The following is a 21,620-nucleotide window of genomic DNA, read 5'->3' on the forward strand; positions in this document are numbered from 1 at the left end:
CTTATAGAACCCAGGACCACCAGCCTAGGGATTGCACCACCCACAATGGACTGGGCCCTCTCCTGTCAATCACTAATTAAGAAAATGCCCTGCCTACAACATGATCTTTTTTTTTTTTTTTTTTTTTTTTGGTACAAATTGCAAGATATTTTTATTAAAAAAAGATGATTTGACTTTTAATGTTTATATTTTCATTCAAGTATTCTTAAATAGTTTTTCAAATTTGACATTTAGTCTAGGAGACACTGTGATTAGGGGTATGAAAGAGTGCTCACTTGAATCATTCTGCCTATGACTCTGGGAAAGGATAGAATGTCTTAATATGAATTTAACCAGATTCTAGAGTGCTACTTTTTCAACTACAGACTTCACACTGGGAGTCTATCTTGTTAGATTATAACAAGTTCGTTCATCTCATCTGTTCATCTCATTTCAAGTTTTGTAACATCTTTGTTTGCATAAATCATATTCTAAGAAAAAAGAACTGAAGGGGAATTAGTCTATGTGATGATTTAGATACTGAATCTCCTCCAAAGACCTTCATGTTGAAGGCGTGTCTCTTAGAGCAGTGATATTAGGAGATCCTATGGACCTTTAAAAGGTTGGAACCTTAGTCTTTTGGGAAGATGTGCCCTCTTGATATCCTGGTAAATGAATTTCTGAACTTAGGTCAGAAGAGTCACTCTACTCTAATGTATACTCTGTGCACAGAAGTTAAAATTTCTTATAAAGAACATAAAACTTATAAAAAACATCTGAGTTTAAACTGTTTTTATCTGTATTTGTAGAATGACACATTGACTCCTTTTTACACTGACTGGCACTGTCTGTCCAACTTGAACAGTAGATTCAGAACACAGAGATGATAAACATGGGACAGCAGCATCTGATCTTACTCATGGATGAAAACAGGCAAATCTTTAAACACAGGCCATGGAACATATCTAAAGTCAAAGTTTCACTCTGTGTCTGGTTTTCTTGGATGACTTTCACTTAAATGTTTCTAAGCAAGATTTGCTATACTGAACACAGAAGCATATAAAGATAGCCTGGCAACTAGTAGGGAAACTATTGAGCTTTTAAAACCAATTTGCATTCATTTGTCCTAACTTTCTGGTTGGAAGTATATGAAAAATATCATAATGAGACAATAAAAATAATAATACACAATTTCATTTAATACACAAGTCTCAGATCTCCCTAGCTTGTGTAAGGAGGAAGAGTAGAGTAAAAGAAAAGGGTGACAAAAGCAGGATAGTTCCTGTCTTATTCCTGTTAGAACTCAAAGAAAATCTTCCTGAGATTTTGAGCAATGGGCTAGAGCTCGTGCCCCAGAACAGTTAAGACAGCTAAAGTATACCAGGACTTACCTAAGGATCTATAGTCATCTGCCTGAGCACCTGCAGATAAGCTCTAGTTGCATTATAACACACGGCTTCTTTTGCAGAGGGAAGCAAAATGTTAACTTTAATAAACAGACTGCTCACCTATAATTTTTAAATGAAAATTTCTCTGTGGTGGCTTTTGAGTTCTCAGACCCAATTATCTCATTTAAGTAGAAAGCTTAACTCTCAAAGTCCTCTACTTCAATTACAGAAGTAGCTGATTTTTTTTTTAAGAAAAGTATTTTACACAAGGATATTTTGAATGCTGAATAAACTCCAGAAGGCTATGAGGATATTTTAGCACCCACATAAAAATGGCTAGCATAAGGGCTTACATGTGATAATCAATATAGGTAAATTTCTGAGGACAAGGTCTTACTCTCAAGACCCAACTACAAAGGCTGACATAGAAAAGACTATGTAGGGAATGTCAAGTGCAGGATAAAATCAAACAGTGGCACCTTAGGACTTCTGAAGACTGCTAAATTTACAGAAGTTCACCTCTGTATTATAATACCATACACAGACACACCAGTGGTGCAGAGAAAATACACCAAACAATCATACTTTTTTTTATAAATAAGGAAATTCGCATATTAGAAAAGATAGGTTTTTGATGAGCTGTGAGGGGTGTGGGTACCACTCTCCTGGGCACAGAAAGCAGAGGCACAGTGTAAAACCAAGAAGAATTATTCTTACCCTAGATTTCATAGAGTTTGACTTTGGGGGGCTTACCTGGAATGTCCCATACATCCTTTTTTGTCTTTCCCCTTTGGAATGGGAATGCCTACCTCATCACTGTACTTTGGAAGTATATAACTTTTTTATAAGTTCACAGCTGGAGATAAATTTTGGAACAGGATGAATTATTTCTCAAGTCTCACTATATTCTGGTTTAGATATTTAGATGAGATTTTGGATTTTAGAGTTGATGCTGGAACAAAGAATTCTGTTGGGACAAAGTGTATTTTATATGTCAGAAAGATATTGTTAGGGGGCGTCAGGGACAGAAGGTTATAAACCATGTTTGTGTCACTCTCAAATTAATACTGAAATTCTAAAGTATATAAGGAGTTGGTGGTCTTTAAGAGGTAGTTAAGCCATGAGAACAGAACCCTCAAGAGTGAGGGCTGGAGAGGCAGCTGATTAGTTAAGAGCACAGAGAACGTGAGTTAATTTGGCAACACCCATATGGGATGGCTCACAACCGCCTATAACTCCAGCTACAGGAATCAAATGCCTCTAGTGTCCATGGCACCTACACACAGGTGTACATGCCCATATGCAAACATACATATACATATTAATTAAGATAAGTATTTTTAAAAGAAGAAATGAAAGTGGTGGGGAAAGAGAGGATGAATTTCTCTTTCAGTCATGTGAAAATTATATATATAAGACAGTCATCTGTAAACTTGAAAAAAATGCTATCCCCAAGCACTGGCTCAGTTGGCACCTTCAGATGATCTTTCTAGCTTCTCTACTGTAAGAAATATAACCCTTCCGGTCTATGACTTCTGTCATAGAAGCCTGAGTTAAGACATAACACCCATACAATAAAAATAATCAAAATAATTATTTGTTCAAAAATATTTAAGAAATAAATAAAATTAGTCACAGTCTGTATCTCTACAACCCAAGCTACAATCCTGCCTGTCTTATCAACTATAGATGCTATCACTACTCATATTGCATGATCATCAGTCTATCAATATTATTTATATGCTAAAGGGGAGCGGTGCTTTAACTCATTTTTTTGTCAAGATAAGAGCACTGTTCAGCATGCAAATTAATGTTTTCTTTCATATGGTTTTAACTTTCATTAACAGAAATTTATGTGTAACATATAATTCTAGAAGTAAATTAAAAGGAACCCCCAAAATAAAAGCTATGTTAAAGTACTCCAATGACAAAAAAACTCCCAAGTAATATAAAGTACCCCAAGATTTTTTTCTCTTGGTTCCACTTAATAAATGACCACAGAGAAATGTCTGAATTCTCTAAAATGCTATTTTGGCTATAAATGCCACCCTACACAAACAGGTCTTTGTGCCCTCTAGACAAAAAAGAAAGCCTAGGGTTTCCTTAATTTTCCTTACCATGAAGTCAGGAGGCAGTACTGTAGTTATTTATGCTCGCTCTGTCAATATAGTCTACTGTGAAGCAGCTGTTTTGTTGCCTTTTTTCCAAACCAGAGCAAAAGTGAGTAACAATGCCAGCCTTCCTTTCTGCTCAGAAAATGCACTTCCTCTCACAGGGTTTCAACAGCACGGAGGGCTGAAACTGACCTCAGATCTAACACTTTCTCTGTGAACCCTCACATTCACAGAGCAAAGCAAGCCAGGCCCCAGTACTCTCTATACTCTGGGGCTGGCTATTTTTGCTACATTCTCTTTGCCCTTAAGATTCTCCTCTACCCTTTTTCTAGAATTAAAAACAACACACTTTTTCTAAGGCAGTAATAACCAAAACTTAATTTTGAGCTTCCACATGGAATTAGGTATAGAAGAAAAAGAAAGCTACTCATGTTACAGATGTGCTTTGGAATAGCCTTCCAAGGACACATATGTTAAAGATTTTATCCCACTTGGTAGTATCACTGAAAAGTAGTGGAGAACAATAGGAAGCCAGGGTTAACTGGAGAAAGCAGGTGACTAGATCACACCACTTAAGAGTACATTGAGATGCTAGCTCTTCTTCTGTCTCTTTCTGCTTCCTAGTTGCCACATAGAAAGCATTTCACTCCATCAGTACTTCAGTGGTGCCATTCAATTCTGCCTTACAACAAACCTAAAGCAATGAACACAGTCAACCATGGTCTGAAACCCTTGAGGCAGGAACTGAAATAAATCTTTCTTCTTGTAAGTTGCCTACCTCGGGTATGGTGTCACAGTGATGGACAGTGATGGACGTGGAATAGTGTAGATGACTTCAAGGGCTATTGGGAACTGGAGCCAAAGTCCCAGCTAATAAGTGAAAGCTACTTTATCTCTTCAGTGCATTTACTCTGAAGGCCAGAGTGTTCTTTGATCCATTCCATTCTAATAAATATAAATAACATAAATATGAACTTCAGCAAAACTTCCCATAGCTCTTACCTGATCTGCTTGCCTTCTCTCATGTCATATAGAGAAAAGAAGACATCACTATCTTCGCCAATGGTATTATAGGTGAAACTCTTTAGGCTGAAGAAAAAATGATGTGGTACTGGCATTCGACAGGTTTCCCCATGCCGTGGACGCATTGTATCTACCTATTAAGGACAGCAAAATATTGTGATTTATATTTTAGTTGCTCATTATATTCATCATTATGAAACAAAAAATTACTAATTATCATTGTACTGACAAAGGAATTATTAAATAGGTAGACTGAAGATGCTTCCTCTAGCAATATAGACTACTACAGCAGACTTAGACTGAACTGGGTAAATATATATCCCATGCATTGATTTATATTGTTAGGTGGTAATAGTTACCATTCTAGATAGCATTTTATCTCTTCCAAAATAAACTCTTTTTAGTCCCCCAAGTCTATTTTCTTTTAATTGTGCTTATATAAATTTGTACAGAAGAATGGAGACTAACCAAACTGCTTGAAGGCCAAAGCTCCTCAGAATGATGGTGTAAGAGCATCAAAGTTTTAGGGAGGCAAATATGAGCTGAATACAATAATATGCATGCTAGTAAACATCATAAAAGCCCATTGTTTTTATATGTCCCAAACTGTTTAATTACAAAGTAGGCCCATGAAAAGTGAATGGTGTTTGTCATATCTTGATGTTTTCATGTCTATGATCTCTTAAAAGAAAGAGCTGAAGGAAAAAGTGGGAAGTTTGAGGACACTACTTACTTGGGATGTGCTCTGCTGTACACTCTGTCGGCTAGATAAATGCTGTAGGAAAAAGAAACATACGAAGAATCACTCTCTGGTGGAAGAGACTAACTTTAATTAAGTCCCCTTTAACCCATTCAGCCTACTAATAAGCCTTTTACAGTTATTTCTCATTTAAAATATGTTATTCATACTTGACAGAGACAACTAAGGCTCAGAGCAATGGACTGGTTTGCTGAAGGTCACACAAGAAGAAGGTGGTATGGTCTGTATGTAAAACCCAAGCCCCTCTGTTCCTGAGTAATAGACAAGCCACATGAGGGTGAAATGTTTGTTACTAGATTTCTGATTTGGCAATATCTTTCACATTGAATAATTTTCTATGCTGCTGAAGGCAGTTTCTTCAGGCTTTCTGTTCCCTTATCTCAGGCTGAAGCTAAGAGATATAGACTACAATTTGAGTTCTATCACTTAGGCTGTGTACTTTTTTTTTTTTTTTGAGAAACTAATTTTAAGTTCTTTGAAACAACAGCTATGTAACAATTCCCACAGTACCTGCTAAACAGTGAAACCAGCATCACGTATCGGATCAACTATCCAAAACTCTTTTTCTTTTGCCAATGAGTGGTGGGAGTTTCAAAGGACAGGTGAACAACTACTAATAAAAGCTTGTGCTTGCTAACCCAGCATTGTAATTCCAGTATTGGAACCTCTGAAAGAAGATATGGGAAGTGAGGAGGCAGTTGGAAACATAAAGGGTGATTCTTAAGTTCTGGTCCCTTGTTGGCTCTGAGGCAACACACAGTGTCTGAGACTAAAGCTTTGGAATGAAGCTGTAAAGGAAGCAGGCCCCAAGAGGTAGAAACAGTGGATCCAGAATGCAGTGCTGGGGTGGGCATCAGGAACTAAGGGGTTTCTTCTTGGCTGCCAAGTCCTTTTAAAAATCATAATCTCTTCAAGTTTTTAGCTAGGCTTCACATGAAAATCTCATAGTTCTGAGCCAGAAACATTCCAACCACTTTGTCCAAACTAAATCCAAGCAGGAACTGAAACATTAAGTCAGTAAGGAGGGCAAGCATCTCCGTTGCTGCTTGGGGCCTCTTCCTCCACACCTAGGTTGTAAAATTTGAAAACAAAACAACAACAAAAACCACCCAAAATACAAAAAAAAAAAGAAACAAAACAAAAACCCAAAACAATAAATCTTTTCAATAGAGATTTCAACTACAAAACTAAGATTTGAACTTGTCTCATCTTTCCCAGGACACTGTTTTAGGCATGTATGCATATAAGCCAGACATCAGTATTAGTTCTCTACCTTCAATTTTGAGACAATGAATGTAAAGCTCACCAACTTGCTAGGCTTTCTGGCCAGGGAACTCCAAGGATCCCCTAGGAAGTTCTTTTGATGCTCAAATTACTTAGTGGGAGATGGTATTATATTGTAAGTTAGGAACTTAAATTACAGAAGTCTGATTCTGGTTTTTAAATCTTGATTCATGTTTACTAGCTGGGTATTTTCTCATCTATAAACTGAATATAAAATTTTGTGCCTAAATTAACTTCATAGAAGTTTATGTGAATTAACTCTATAATAACAATCAGTTTGTAAATGAATTAACTCTGTAATACCTATCATACTGTAAATGGATAATTTTAACTATAACTAGTATTATTATTATTTCTTTAATTGGTATTATTCTTATACCAGTCATTCATGTTTAAGAGAAAAATCCTGTCCACAAACATCATGATATCACAAACATTTAGTGCCTGGTGCTAGTAAACTCTTAATCATTGTTTCTACACTCTTTTCCTTTTGCCCCTAAAAGTATGTAGCAGAACCCATTTGGTACTTCACATAGCATGAACAAAAAAAATTATTATTTCAATAAAATTACTTCATTTCCTTCACAAATGCATTTAACAGGAATTGGAAATAACCTAGATATCCCTCAACCAAAGAATGGATAAAGAAAATTTGGTACAATTACACAATAGAGTATTACTCAGCTGTTTTAAAAAAAATCACATCATAAAATTCACAGGCAAATGGATGGAACTAGAAGAATTCATCCTGAGTGAAACAAAGCTTTACCAGAGAGATGAACATGGTATATATTCACTTATGAGTGGATATTAGCTGTTTAAATAAAGAATAATCACAATACAATCCACAGACCCAAAGAGGCTAAGAAACAAGGAAGGATCTAGGGGATCCCTGGGATTTCCCTGGGAATGGGAAACAGAATAGATTTTTGTAGGTAGACTGAGGACAGGTGGAGATGGGAGAAGGCAGGACAGATGGACAGAGTAAAGGGAGAGACAACTAAAACTGGGGTTCCAATGTGGAAACTTAGTGCAGTGCAAAGTTCTTCGAACCTATGAGGGTGACCCTAGCAAGGACTCCTACTAATGGAGAATACAAAGCCTGAACCAGCCATTTTCTGTAACCAGGCAAGGATCTACAATTTGTCCTGCCTACAAGATACGCTGGGGCAGTGGTGGCTCAGAGCTTGTGAGAGTAGACAACCAACAATAATGCACTGATTCTTTCAATATAAAAACAAATATACAACACAGAAGAAAGTCAGAATAGAAAATAAAAGACTTGAATTTAAGCTTTAAGGATAAGTCAGTATTTTGGCAAAAAATATTAATAGAAGAATATATTTTAAAAGCTAAGTATCTTTAAAAGATTGCAATAAAAATTAGTTTTTTTGCCCATCTGTCTTGCTTCATAGAGATAAGCAATTTTAATTCCTTACTGTTTTTCTCCAGAACTTATCAAATACTTCTACATGCTATGTATATTGTTCTTTATTTATCCAATTTTAAAATTATATAGTAACTTTTTATTACAGCACTTTAGAATTTAAGCTTATTTACATCTTCATCCCTTCATCTGTCTTCCTCTCAAAACTTTTAGTTAAAACTGTTTATAATATATAATATTATAACCTAAATATTGTTTACTGCTAAATAAGTCAATACACTTCAATTATTTCTCACTTTACACTTTTATAATGGGTATGTAATTATTTCTCTTTAAATTATAGTCATTATTTATAATAAGTAAGAAATTTGTTCTAGGCCTCCTCACAGATAACAAAACCTGTGAGATGGATACAGCCTACACATATTCTACCTTTTAAATCATCACTCAACTGCCTAAAATACCAGATACAATGTAAATGTTATTAGTGACTACACCACTCTGTTTAGAAATACCTTTTTGGTTGGGTTTCTTGAGGACTTAATACAAGATAGATTATCTGAGAAGAGGGAGCTACCATTGAGAAAATGCCTCCATCAGACTGGCCTGTGGGCAAGCCTGTGGAACATTTTCTTGATTAGTGATTGATGTGAGAAGGCTCATCCCACTGTGGCTGGTGCCACCCCTGGACAGACAGTAATCCTGGGATTCGTAAGAAGACAGGTTGAACAAGGCTTGGGAGGTAACCAGTAAGCAGCATTCCTCCATGGCCTCTGCTTCAGTTCCTGACTCCAGGCTTCTGCCTTGAGTTCTTGCCTTGACTGTCTTTGATGATAGACTGTGATGAGGAAGTGGAAGCATAAAACAAACCCTTTTGTCCCAAAACTGCTTTTGATCATGGTGTTTTATCACAGCAACAGAAACCTTAACTAAGATACAATCTCTGGAATAACAACGTGTTTAAACAGACATAATTTTTTCCTGAATATTTTCTGTTACAATTTAGTAAAATCCTCAGATTTGGATCCTAAAGACTATATTCTTTTTGTACTTGTTTCTCCTTTCTCTTTGTAGACAACAATGACTGTTTTCTCCTGCCCCCATCTTCCATACGTTACTTGCTCTGTCCTCTTAACTTTTATGTGGAAAGTGCCTTGTTTCTTCATTCACGGCTATCTAAAAGTGCTATGAGGAATCTGTAATCTCTGGGTTTCACCATAGAATGTTTTGGAAAAGAAAATAATCTTCTCTTCCAGATTCAAATACAGATAGTTTTCTGATGACTCTAGGATTGCTATAGCTAAAATTTACTCTTGAACCACAGGCTTTAAATATTTTTGAAAGTTTTGAAGATACACCAAAGTTGAAAACCAAATACCCAGTATTCTTGGCTCCCCAGTGGTTACCCCATATCTGATTCTTTCATATAGTGCTCCATTGTACCTGTATCATCTGTGCCGATCAAACACAGGAGTCATTGTTCTCTAATCTATCTCCTTCCCATACACATATATAACAATTCAATCTATCAATACCTCTGGCTCTAAAGGTATATATTCAACACCCAACAACTTCTTAGGACTTCTACTGTCCTGGTTCTAGCAGCAAGAATGGAAATTAAGATCTTTTACTTAAATGCCTTTTCTGTGGTTCCATTTTATGATTGGAAAAACTTACTATGTCACTTCACTGTTGTGTTCTATCAAACCACTGGAGAGAATTTAAATTGGGGCCTACAAAGCTCTTCACAGTGCAGCTCCTTACTCCTTCCTAGCCGAATGATTAAATGTCTCACATCTTCTGGAACTGCCATTTCCTCAAGTTGTGTGCCATTTTGAAAGTTCTTTCCTTACCTTTTCCAGTTTCCCAGAATATTAATCAGTGATCCTAATAACATCAGCATAAACCTTATTTATGTTGTGCAGCACATGCAATAACTGCTTGTGATCTATCCACTAGATCAGGACTTCTTTTTTTTTTTTTTTTTTTTTTAACACTGTCCCTAATACTTTATTGGTTTCCTATAGACCTGGGCCCAGCTGGGTGTGCTCAGGGCAGGGTCACTATTCACCAGATTTCGGGTGGGTAATGAGAAAGCCTCGGCCTAGCCTCTAGCCCCTTCAGAGTGTGGAAGAAGTAGATCAGGACTTCTAACATAGGTTTGTGATAGCAAGCATTGGTAACACTCTCCACTCATCAGTACTATGCCCCCTAAAAATATTTCATTTTCTTAAGGGTTTTTAAAAGTTGCAGTTTTCATCATGAAGTCCCTTAGTCTGAACTTCTCACCTTACATTTCTGCTATATTTTACACCACAATGTTGCTTTAAAAAAAAAACTTATCATCCAGCATGTAAACTATAATTGTGGTTATCAGTCAACACAGTAGATTTTTTTTCATTAAAATGGTTGGTTACATCTATTGATCTTTTATTTTATGCCTAAACTATTATATACACTTAGTTATACACAATGCCATATTCCTATAATTATGTAGGTATTATATAGCAACACATGTTCTATTGTTAGAAGTAGTTACATATGGTTAACTATGTTACACAACTACTAAATAATATTAAGGGGTTAAGGTTTGTCTTTTCATTGAGTATCCCTACTTTACTCTGAGTTTATAATTCAATCTCATAACTAGAAAAAAATCACATTAGAGTTCAATTTTACTTGTTCAATATATTTTATAATAACCAACATACATCTAAGATCAGTCAGATATAGGCTTTCTCATCCACGGTGTCATGCTGAGAATGGAAACCCTTATAGATTAAAAGTACTTTAGTTCCCACCATTTTCTATCTCCTTATAGACAACATATAAGCACTATGAATATGGTTATTGAGAGCAAGGCCCTGAATATGCTGCTTAACAACAGCATGTCTCTAGAACTAGTATATTATTTCCATAGTCAATCATTTTTTTCAATCACTGTTTCAATTAACAAGTAGTTCTTTGCAACTTTAATCATCTTTTCATCATAGAAGGCAAGATGGGTGTATAATGTTATTATCTAGTGTAAGTGGCAGAAAAGTTATCAAAGCAGAATTAACAGAGAAGTGACCCCTAAAAAGTACAGTGAGCTCAACATCTCTGTTTTGTATTTCCATTTGGAAAAGTGTGACATCAGAGTAAGACTAGTTGCTTCTTAAATATGAGGACAGAAGCAAAGAAACAGTTTTAAAATGCTGCTTTAAAAATAATCACAACCTACAACATTATCATGAAAAACAAAGGAGAAAAATGAAACGTGAAAAAAAATCCATCCTTTGTTACCATTTCTTACCATTTTATAGAGATCTGAGACACTAATCTGGTCTGAATCCACTACTTCAAAGTCCTTCCGAGGCACCAAGTCCAGGCCCAAATGCCTAATAAAGAAAAAGACCACTCTCAGAATTGCAAGTCCTCAGATTGCATCTCTCTCCACAGAACTAGAAACGTAAACCTGACATGATTCGTGATTCTGTAGACAGAGCTTGGGGGGAGCCCTAGAGGGGATATGCTTCTATCTAGAAGCTGGGGGGGGGGCACTGCTCTAGAAGGGATATGCTTCTATCTAGAAGCTGGGGGGGGGGCACTGCTCTAGAAGGGATATGCTTCTATCTAGAAGCTGGGGGGGCACTGCTCTAGAAGGGATATGCTTCTATCTAGCAGCTGGGGGGGCACTGCTCTAGAGGGGATATGCTTCTATCTAGCAGCTGAGGGGGGGGGGGCACTGCCCTAGAAGGGATATGCTTCTATCTAGAAGCTGGGGGGGGGGGCACTGCTCTAGAAGGGATATGCTTCTATCTAGCAGCTGGGGGGGGGGCACTGCCCTAGAAGGGATATGTTTCTATCTAGCAGCATTGGGGGAGGAGGGGGCACTGCCCTAGAAGGGATATGTTTCTATCTAGCAACATTGGGGGGGCACTGCCCTAGAAGGGATATGCTTCTATCTAGCAGCATCTATAATTGTGTTCACTTTGGGGCACATAAATGAAGCAAGGAATTTTAACAGACAATTCTAGTTACCAAGCAGTTCTCCTTGCAATTATAAAAAAAACCCTTTAATTCAGTACGTTTATAATAGTACTTTATTTCATTAAAAATACTTCTTGTTAGACAAATAATAAGCCATTTTTATTTTTCTATTTCTCCCACCATACTGGTATGTTCAAGATTCAATTATACATTATTTTCATTAAAAGAGAAAAATCAACTCATAAAAATTCTGTTCCAGTACCTAGCATGGTGATGCACATCTTTAAACTCAGCACTCAAAGGCAAAGGCAGGCAGACCTCAGTGAGTTTAAGCCCAGTCTAGGCTACAAAGCAGGTTCCAGGCCAGCCAGGCCTATACAGAGAGTCTTTGTCTCAACAAAAAACAACCAACAAAACAAACAAAAACAAGACCTAGAAATGTGTTTTAGTTTAGGAGTATACACATGCACGTGAGTATTTTGTTTGTCAACTTAACACAAGCTAGAATCATTTGGGAAGATGATTTTCTCAATTGAGAAAATGTCTTCATCAAATTGGCCTGTAAGCTCTTCTGGTGGACATTTTCTTGATTAGAATTGATGTGAGAAAGTCTACCCAACGTGGGTGGTGCCATCCCTAGGCAGGTGGTCCTGGGTTTTATAGGAAAGCAGGCTCAGCAAGCCATGAAAGCAAGCCAGTATGCAGTGTTTTTCATGATCTCTGATTTACTTCCTGCTCAGCTTTGATCCCTACCCTTACTCCTCTTCAGGACGAACTATAAACTGTAAAAGGAAATAAACAATTTCCTGCCCAAATTGCTTTTGGTTTTGTGGTATTTATTATGGCATCTGAAAACAAAGACAAGCCTGTTTACAGCAAACTATCTGATCTGAAACTATCAAATATTAAAATAAAAATAGAAAATCAAAACTGTATGAGAAAGACAGAGGTCAGCATATTAACATCACATTAAAAGCAAACATTAATAGTAAAACAATTACTATAATTAAGAATGAAAAGAACATATCAATATTTATCTTAGAAAAACTAGAGTTATAAAATTATCTTTTAAAATATTTTCTAAGTCTTTATAAGCCATACCATCTAAAATTTTTTAAACAAAAGTCACCTATACAAAAGTATGTCTACAAATCCTAGTACTCACTAAGGCAAGAAAACAATGAGCTGTAGGCCAGCTTAGGTTACATGATAAGATCTGCATCCATGTAGGGAGGAGAACTTATGGAAGGGGAAGCATAGGTGGGAGGGAACAAAACACTTCATACATATTCTTGAACTGCTGAAAGTTCAGAGATGTACAGCTGTCTCTTGATATCCAAAAGGTATTGGTACTAGGAGCCCTCAAGAATACCAAATCCAAGGATGGTCAAGCCTCTTACATAAAACAGCATACAATTTGCATTTAATTTACACAATCTTCCTGTACACTTTGTCATTTCTACATTTCTTGTAATATGCTACAATGTAGATGCTATATAAATAGTTGCACTGCATTGTTTAGGAAACAATAAAACAAGCATAATCTGAGAAAAAATATTTTCCATTATGGACAGCTTACTGCACTGACATGAAACCTGACATATAGAAGGCCAAATGTACATGGAATAGCCTAAGTATAAAAAAATCAACAAAAAAGAAACTAAGCAAATAACTCAATGGAAAACAGATGCTTTAGGTACAAGAAGTTAAAATTGCCACTGGTATCTAAGTAAGCAGGGCAGAGACTGAATGTAAGTGTTCTCTGGCCATTGTGCAAAACCCATAATGATGGGCTAGGGCCTTAGCTTGCTTGTCCACTCAGCCACACAACCATACACCATCCCACCCAATCTACACAGAAAACTTGTAAAGTTCTTTTTCTATCACAGCATACTAACAGTATTATATACAGGGAACATGTCAGTTTTGAGTCAAGTAAATGTCATTTATCACATTTCTTTTTGAGTGTTCTTAGAAGTCAGAATGAAGTGCCTTTTCAGTACATCAATTTCATTATCTTGAGAAATAAGAGAATAATTAAGGGCTTAGTAAAAATTCAAAAACTGGATTACATTTCTTATGATCACTCTTTTAAAAAAATTTTATTTCATTTTTTTAATTAAGTGTATGCACATGTTGTCTGCTTGGAGAATATGTGCATGTTATGGCAGTTGCCTGAAGAGGCCAAAAGAGGGCCCTGGAGCTGGAGTTACAGGTAGTGTGCGCTCTTGACTATTTATCAGTTTCTCTGGCTCTACTATGATCATTTTCAATTCAGAAGGAAAAGTTTGCAAAGTTTAAGCTAGTAACTATTCTCATTGAAGAAAGTAAAGCTACCACACAAAGAAATGTAATTATTATATGTTCCCTGTGAGTCTCATCCTGAAAAAGAGGTTTCTGGCTATTTGCTCCTATAAATTACTTAAGAGACTGTGAACGGAAATGTAAGAAACAGACTAGATGATCTCTTTCCATCTTCACTCAAAAGGAGTGAGCAGTACAGCAGAAGAACAAGAGCACCAATGTCAGATCACATGGTTTGTGCCTTACTTTTTCCAGTAACCCACATGGACTGATATATTCTCATTGCTATTTTGAGGACTGATCCATGTTAAACACTCACCAGTGTTGGCAGCACACTCAGTTACTGCACCTATAACTACTCTTACTATGTGTAGTATCATCAAGCTCTTCCAGCTCTCCCCTTTGCTACCCTCCCTTTCTGCAGTAGAGTTAACAAATTATTTGGGCTGACCTTGGCTTTTGATCCCTCATGCTTCAGTCTTCCAAGCAGTTATAGTTATAGGCCTGCACCATGAAATCTAGCTAGACATGGTTTGTTTTGTTTTTTTAAAATAAGAAAAACTGAAGATTTAGAGAGATTAAAAGTACCCTTTTGAGGAAGAGAGCTGAATCTTCATCAAGTTTGGTCTATCTTGATTTAAAAGTGTATTTCCATTATATTTATTAGCTTTCTAGTGATAATTTTCTAAATACTAATGGCTAATGTTAGCCATTTTGTCTAAGCCCTGTCCCATAATTACCTAGCAACAGTCAGATATGCCTGACACACTACAAAAGGGGCTGTTTGCTTTTTCCTCTTCTCTCTCTCTCTCTCTCTCTCTCTCTCTCTCTCTCTCCTCTCATCCTGCTCCCCTTCTCCCCATTTCCCTCCCCCTCTTTCCACATGCTCATGTCCAGCCTCTACTCCTCTACTCTTTCTCTCTCTTTCTCTCTGCCTTTTTCTCTCTCTACTATCCTCTCAACTCCCCTCTCCATGCTCTGATTAAACTCTATACAAATTCTGTTCGTGTGGCTGATCCCCGGGGGCCGGGGGGGAGAGGATGCCTCAGCACAGGCCCAAGAAGGCACCCCCTGCCCCCACAACTGATTACACATCCACCAAAGATATTCCTTCTCTACCTTATCTTTTTATAAAGCACAACAGCCACAAGTTACTGTATTTATAATAGTTTAGTTATAGTTTGAGGGCTAGTTCTATGTCAGTACTTCAAACTAGGAAAAAATACCAATTGGTTAATGAGTAGGCATGGCAGGAGTACATTCTAATTCAAAAATTCACTTATGTACTAATGTCCAAGGGCAGGCATTGTACTAATTACAAAATATAATGATAGGAGGAGAGGAAAGGGAAGAGGGAAGAGCAGGAGGGGGAAGAAAGAGTAAAAGAGACAGTGAAAGAAAGGAGAACAGGGAGAAAATGGGAACCAAGAGACTGATTGATCTACAACTAAAACTTCAAGGATTTTTTTTTTTTTTTAACCACACACAGTCAAAACAGAGTAAGAACAGCTGTTGAGGGCACAGCCTCAAACCCCAGAAGAACCTAAGAAGTCAGCAGGTAGTCTGCTGGTTTCATCCTAGTTTAAAAATCTATTCAGGAAAGAGAGAGGGGGAGGGGGGAGGGGGGAGGGGGAGGGGGAGGGGGGAGGGGGAGGGGGAGGGGGAGGGGGAGGGGGAGGGGAGGGGGGAGGGGGAGGGGGAGGGGGAGATAGATAGATCTGTTCTTGGAAAACTTTTTGGGGCCACTTCTAGAAATTTGGCAAGAATTTGATACTGGGCTTGGACAAGGAAGCAGGCTCAGATAAGAGTAATTACATTTGGGCTAATGCAAAGCTCAAAGTAAACAGAGCCGGGATGTGTGGCCTTCCTTTTATCTTGGGTCATCCTGATAAGCCTCTAGACACAAAGGCCAAGGGGCTTTGTTTATTGCCTTGTTTGATTACTTTGTCTTTGATCTAAGAACTGGCCCTATTTTCTGAAAGTACCTAAAATGGTATAAAAGTAAACTGGAGAACAAGTAAACCTACTTCAGCCTCAGCACTGGCTGGAGTCATATTACAGTGTTGTCTAATTGTCTTTTTCTTCTCAATCCTCACTCCAGCACTTGAGACCTGTTGACTGACTGAGATGCCTTGGTCATAAATCAAACTACTGCTTATGATATTTTTATTGTAAAGTGAAAAAATAAATGAATCATTTATAAGTTTATAATTCTAATTCTTTTATTTGTATTTATTTCAGACAAAGTCTCACAATGTAGCTTAGTCTGGCCTTGAATTTATAATTATTCTTAACACTCAGCATCCTGAGTGTTAGGCTTGTATGTACCTGCCCAGCCTTTTGCTCTTTCTTAATCTCACTTTCTCTTTATAATTTTTTTCCTCCCCTTTCTTTTCTATTTCCACTATGAATATCACTTTTACAGCAAAATATACATTAGTTTTTTTTTTTTTTAATACTGGCATATTATTGAAATCTGTGCTTTCTACCTAAAGAATTTAACACATAAAATTCTATAATTTTTTTTTAAAAAGGGCATGCTACTACAGCACACTTAGGGCTATCATGGCATTCTGGTTGTTCAGAAGCATTATAACTAGATAGGACTGTTAGTTGCCTCCCTCCTTTGGAAGCTTTCATGGCACCTTCTGCCATCATGAAAGCAAGGAAACTTCTCTTTATAAGAGACAGGGACCATTACAGAAAACTATAACCAATCAGAATGCAGATCTGTGAAGCCCATTCCCAATGAATACATCAACAAAGAAAACCAAACAAAAACAACAGCAACAACAACAAACAAAAACAACAACAAAAACAAAAAAAAGTCTCTTACTTAAAGCTCAGGGAACATGGCAAACAAGGGGCCATAAGGATTCTAAGAGCCAAAGGAGCAGGAAGTTTGAGACTGCTTTCTAGTAATCTCAAAAGCTACATTGATAAAGTAAGACAAACATGACTGCCAAAACATGAGCTTAGCAAGGCAACAATAATAGACACGCTAAAGTGCTAAAGCAGTTGAGGCAGAAGGCCCAAATCTACACAATAAAATACAGGCAACCAAAAAATACTGAGAGTGGAGAAGAAATAGTCTTCTCCAGGGAAGAACACACCAATAGGTTAGGCAATACCAAATGGTCAGCCTTGAAAACATACATGTAATTATAATCATACAGACTAAGCAAGTTGTATTTAGGAATATATATGTATATGTTTATTAGTATATGCATGTATGAAACAATTAATTAAAAACGAAGCCATGAATTTAAAAGAGACAAGCAGGAATGTATGTAAGGGTTTAGAGAGAAGAAAAGGGAGAAATGAAGTAATATAATCTCAAAAAACAAAAGAAGCAATAAAAATATTTCTCCTTGGAAAAGAAGGAGAGGAGAAGCTAGGTGATGAGACAGAGAAAGAGAGAGAAAGAAGGGGGATATGGAGGCAGTTGTTCACTTGTCTTCACCAGTCAAAGATAGTTGATTTATCTAGGCTGGGTATTAGGTTACACTTCTGATTAAGCATTACCAAACTTATAAAGCCTTTGATTAACATTTTTTAAAAGTATAGAAAAGCAAGAAGAGGGAGGGGGCATGGGATAGGGGTTTTCAGGGGGGGGAATGGGGAAAGGGGATGGCATCTGAAATGTAAATAAAATATCCAATAAAAAATATGAAAAAAATATATTTCTACTTTTGAGTATTTTTATAAGGCAAAAACCAGTTTACTCATGTCAATTCTGAATTGGTACAATTTTAATTCACCTATTTTATATTTACTATAGTGATGAAATTAGAGGTTTATGGAACAGTCTCTATAGAAGGTATTAAAAATTAATAAATTTAAATTAATTTCTAGATATATTATTTTTTAGCTTCTTGCACTAGATATGATTATTGGACTTACTCTTTATATAAGATACTTTAGGAGAGAGAATAAACAGTTCATTCATCTCTGCCCCCTCCCCACCCCCCATATCTGATCCTGTTCTTCTTTTTCCTCCTCCTCCCCCTCCCACCGAGGTACCTCCCTCCCCTGCCTCCCATGATTATTTCCTACCTCCTTCTAAGTGGAATTGAAGCCTCTTCACTTAGACATTTCTGCTTGTTGCACTTTTCAAGGTCTGTAGGTTGTCTTAGGTATTCTGTACATTTTGGCTAATTTCCATTTATCAGTAAAGTACATACCATGCATATCCTTTTGAATCTGAGTTACCTCACTCAGGATGATATTTTCTAGTTCCATCCATTTGTCTGTAAAATTCATGATGTCCTTTTTTTTTTTTTTTAATACCTGAATAGTATTCCATTCTGTAAATGAACCACATTTTCTATATCCATTCTTAAACTGAGAATCTGGGTTGTTTCCAGCTCCTGACTATTACAAATAAGGAAGCTATGAACATAGTGGAGCATGTGTCCTTGTGGCACAGTAGGGCATCTTTTGGGTATATGCCCAAGAGTGGTATAGCTGGCTCCTCAGGTAGATGTATTTCCAATTTTCTGAGGAACTGCCAGATTGAGTTCCAGAGTGGTTGTACCAGTTTGTACTCCCACCAGCAATGGAGGAGTGTTCTTTTTTTTTCTCCACATCCTCATCAGCATGTGTTGTCACCTGAGGTTTTCATCTTAGCTGGTCTTCCTATGGGGTCAGCCTCCTCCTCAGCTTCTTCCAGCCTTTCCCTAATTCAACCACAGTAGTCCCTGACTTCAGCCCATTGGTTGGGTATAAGTATCTGCATCTGTCCCAGTCAGCTGCTTGCTGGGCTGCTCAGGACAGGCATGCTAGGCTCCTGTCTGTAAGCACACCAGTAATAGTGTCAGTTCTTAGAGCCTCCCCTTGAGATGCATTCCAAGTTGGTCTGGTGACTGGAACTCCTTTCCCCCCCCCCTCCCCCCCCCAGTCTCTTCTCCATTTTTGTCCCTGCAGTTCTTTTAGACAGGAACAACTCTGGGTCAGAGTTTTTGACTGTGGGATGGCAACCCCATCCCTCCACTTGATGGCCTGTCTTTCTATTGGAGATAAACCCTACTCAATCTGGCAGTTCTATCGGTTTAGAAGAAATACTTTGGATTTGTCTGTTTGCCTGTTTATTTAAATAAAAAAAAATAAAGCCAATGAAATAATGCCTAGTGACATTCTGTGGTACTCAGACTGGTACCAAGCCCAATCGTCATCAAAGAGGCTTCCTCCAGCAGCTGATGGGAGCAGAGGCAGACAGTCACAGCCAAATATTAAGCATATCTTGGATAGACCAGCAGAAGAGGGGGATAAAAGATTATAGGGTAGGGGGAAGTTGTCCCTAGTTCTTTTCCTACTCTTGGGATCCTTTTCTTCATGCTGGGTTGTCTCACCCAGCCTTGATATGAGGGTTTATGCCTAGTTTTATTGCATCTTGTTATGTCATGTTTGGTTGACATCCTTGAGAGGCCTACTCTTTTCTAAAGGGAAAAGGAGGAGTATATCTAGGAAAGAGGGGAGGTAGAAGGAGTGGAGAAAGAAGGAGTGGAGGGAGGGGAGACTGTGGTCAGAATGCATTATATGAGAAAAGAATAAATAAAAGGAGAAAAGAAAACAGTAACAACAAAAATAGAGACAGACTTACAAAATTTTTGTTTGGGTTTCAACTTTATTTTCTAATGAGAAAAAGAAGAAAACTTGAGGAAGAACAAGGTGCCCGAAGAAGGAAGATGGAGAACAGGGAAAGGAGGGACAGAGTGGAATTGTGCTTCTTTCTTTAATTTCTATATTAAAATGGATATAGTACACACACACACACACACACACACACATACACACACACAAAGCACACATCACATGCATGCCACTGAAAAAAGTTGCAAAGATGAAATAGTTCTACAACTACCAAAGGTATTTTCACTCTCATTAGTTTTCTTCAAAAATAATCCGTACTTGTATCTAAGACATTACGACCCTCATTAATATTGTAAAATATGATTGGTTTGTGTTCCAAGCTTTACAGTAACAAGTTAACTGATATTTCAAAAACATTTATCTTCTTTAACTGGTTTTATGGTTACAGTTAAATTCCAATATGATGAATTATATAACTATTAGTGTCATTAATTCAAATTCATTTACTATTATTAGGGGTTGTTTCTTTGCTTTTGATTTTTGGGATTTTTTTTTTTTTTTTTTTTTTTTTGGTTTGTTGAGACAGGGTCTCTCTCTTTAGTCATGGTTATCCTGGAACTATGTAGACCAGGCTGGTCTCAAACTCACAGAGATTTTTTGGCCTCTGCTTCCAGAGTACTAGGATTGAAGGCATGTGCAACCACTCCTGGCTACTATTACTGATTCTTAAGGTAAGTGCAATGATCCTTTACAGTATAATGACTAGTATTTGGGGATGAGGACACAGATTCATTAGTTGTTCTGTAAGTTAAGATTATATTTTACTTAGTTTTTTTATTGCTCCAAGTCATTAATTCAGAGAACACTATCTGATCAATGATGTACTTGAATTCATGTATACTATAGCATATGAGTAGTTTAGTATATAACAAGGATTACAGATTACAATGTACAGTCAGGAGTTAACAAACCAGGATAGAATCTTGTCCCTTCAAAAAAATTAAATCAATTTCAATTGTATTTCTCTTATTTCTAGTAATAACAACTATCACTCTCAGTTTGATTCACTCAGATATATTAGTTTATATTTCCTGATTTATTCTTATACTTAGCAGTTTCTTTCCTCAAGTTTCATGTACGAAAAGGAAATGAGAGATAGCTACTATGTATCCTTGATTACATAAAAATTGCTTTATTTGACACTATCAGTTAATGTGACTGCTTACAAATCTCTGGCTAGTGTATCATTTCCCTTATGGAATTCTAAAGCAATTACTTCATTATCTTCCAGTATCTGGTACTAATGATAAAACTTTTGAGGATAGTGTGATTACTTTCTTTTCAAAAAAAAAAAAAAAAAAAAAAAAAAAGCTGTTTTTCTATCTAAAGACCTTTAAGAATTTCTATTCATTCCTGGAATTTTTAAAAAATCTTAATGTACTTTAATCTGGAGTTTGATTTTAACTCTATTAATTACTTTAACTGGCTCTGGGACTTCTGATTCCTTATAAACATTATCTCATTGTCTTTGCTCTTTTTCTGGGAATTAGATTTGATCTTGAACCTCCTCGGTAATGATTCTCTAACTGTCAATATATTCAGTGAATTATTTTCCATCTTTTTTGTTTTATTTTCAAGGAAATTACATAAAATTTATCTGAGTGTTTTATTTTTAAAATCATATTCTTTCTTTATTGACTCTAATTCTACATAATGAGCCTTCTTGATTCTCTTTGTAGATACTGAAGAAATTTGTTTTGTTCTTAAAACTTTTAAGTGAACTTCCCTTTCTCTTAAAGGATAAGTCATTTCGCTTG

The 21,620-nt window shown here is 36.8% G+C and overlaps 1 protein-coding gene and 1 pseudogene across 6 annotated transcripts in view; both read right to left on the reverse strand.

Annotated features, from left to right (window-relative positions):
• Dock3 (dedicator of cytokinesis 3) overlaps positions 1 to 21,620 on the reverse strand; it is a 322,288-nt gene that overhangs the window by 158,668 nt on the left and 142,000 nt on the right. For all 6 annotated transcript variants that reach the window (XM_076917344.1, XM_076917346.1, XM_076917345.1 and 3 more), the window contains 3 exons: positions 11,231 to 11,315; positions 5,238 to 5,279; positions 4,484 to 4,638 (listed from right to left, as the gene is read on the reverse strand). In XM_076917344.1, coding sequence (XP_076773459.1) covers positions 4,484 to 4,638; positions 5,238 to 5,279; positions 11,231 to 11,315 — 282 coding nt within the window. The remainder of the gene's footprint in view (positions 1 to 4,483; positions 4,639 to 5,237; positions 5,280 to 11,230; positions 11,316 to 21,620) is intronic.
• Positions 6,118 to 6,274, reverse strand: LOC117693394 (short transmembrane mitochondrial protein 1 pseudogene; annotated as a pseudogene).

Source organism: Arvicanthis niloticus, chromosome 21 (assembly GCF_011762505.2).
Source record: "Arvicanthis niloticus isolate mArvNil1 chromosome 21, mArvNil1.pat.X, whole genome shotgun sequence".
In the NCBI taxonomy this organism is placed as follows: Eukaryota; Metazoa; Chordata; class Mammalia; order Rodentia; family Muridae; genus Arvicanthis; species Arvicanthis niloticus.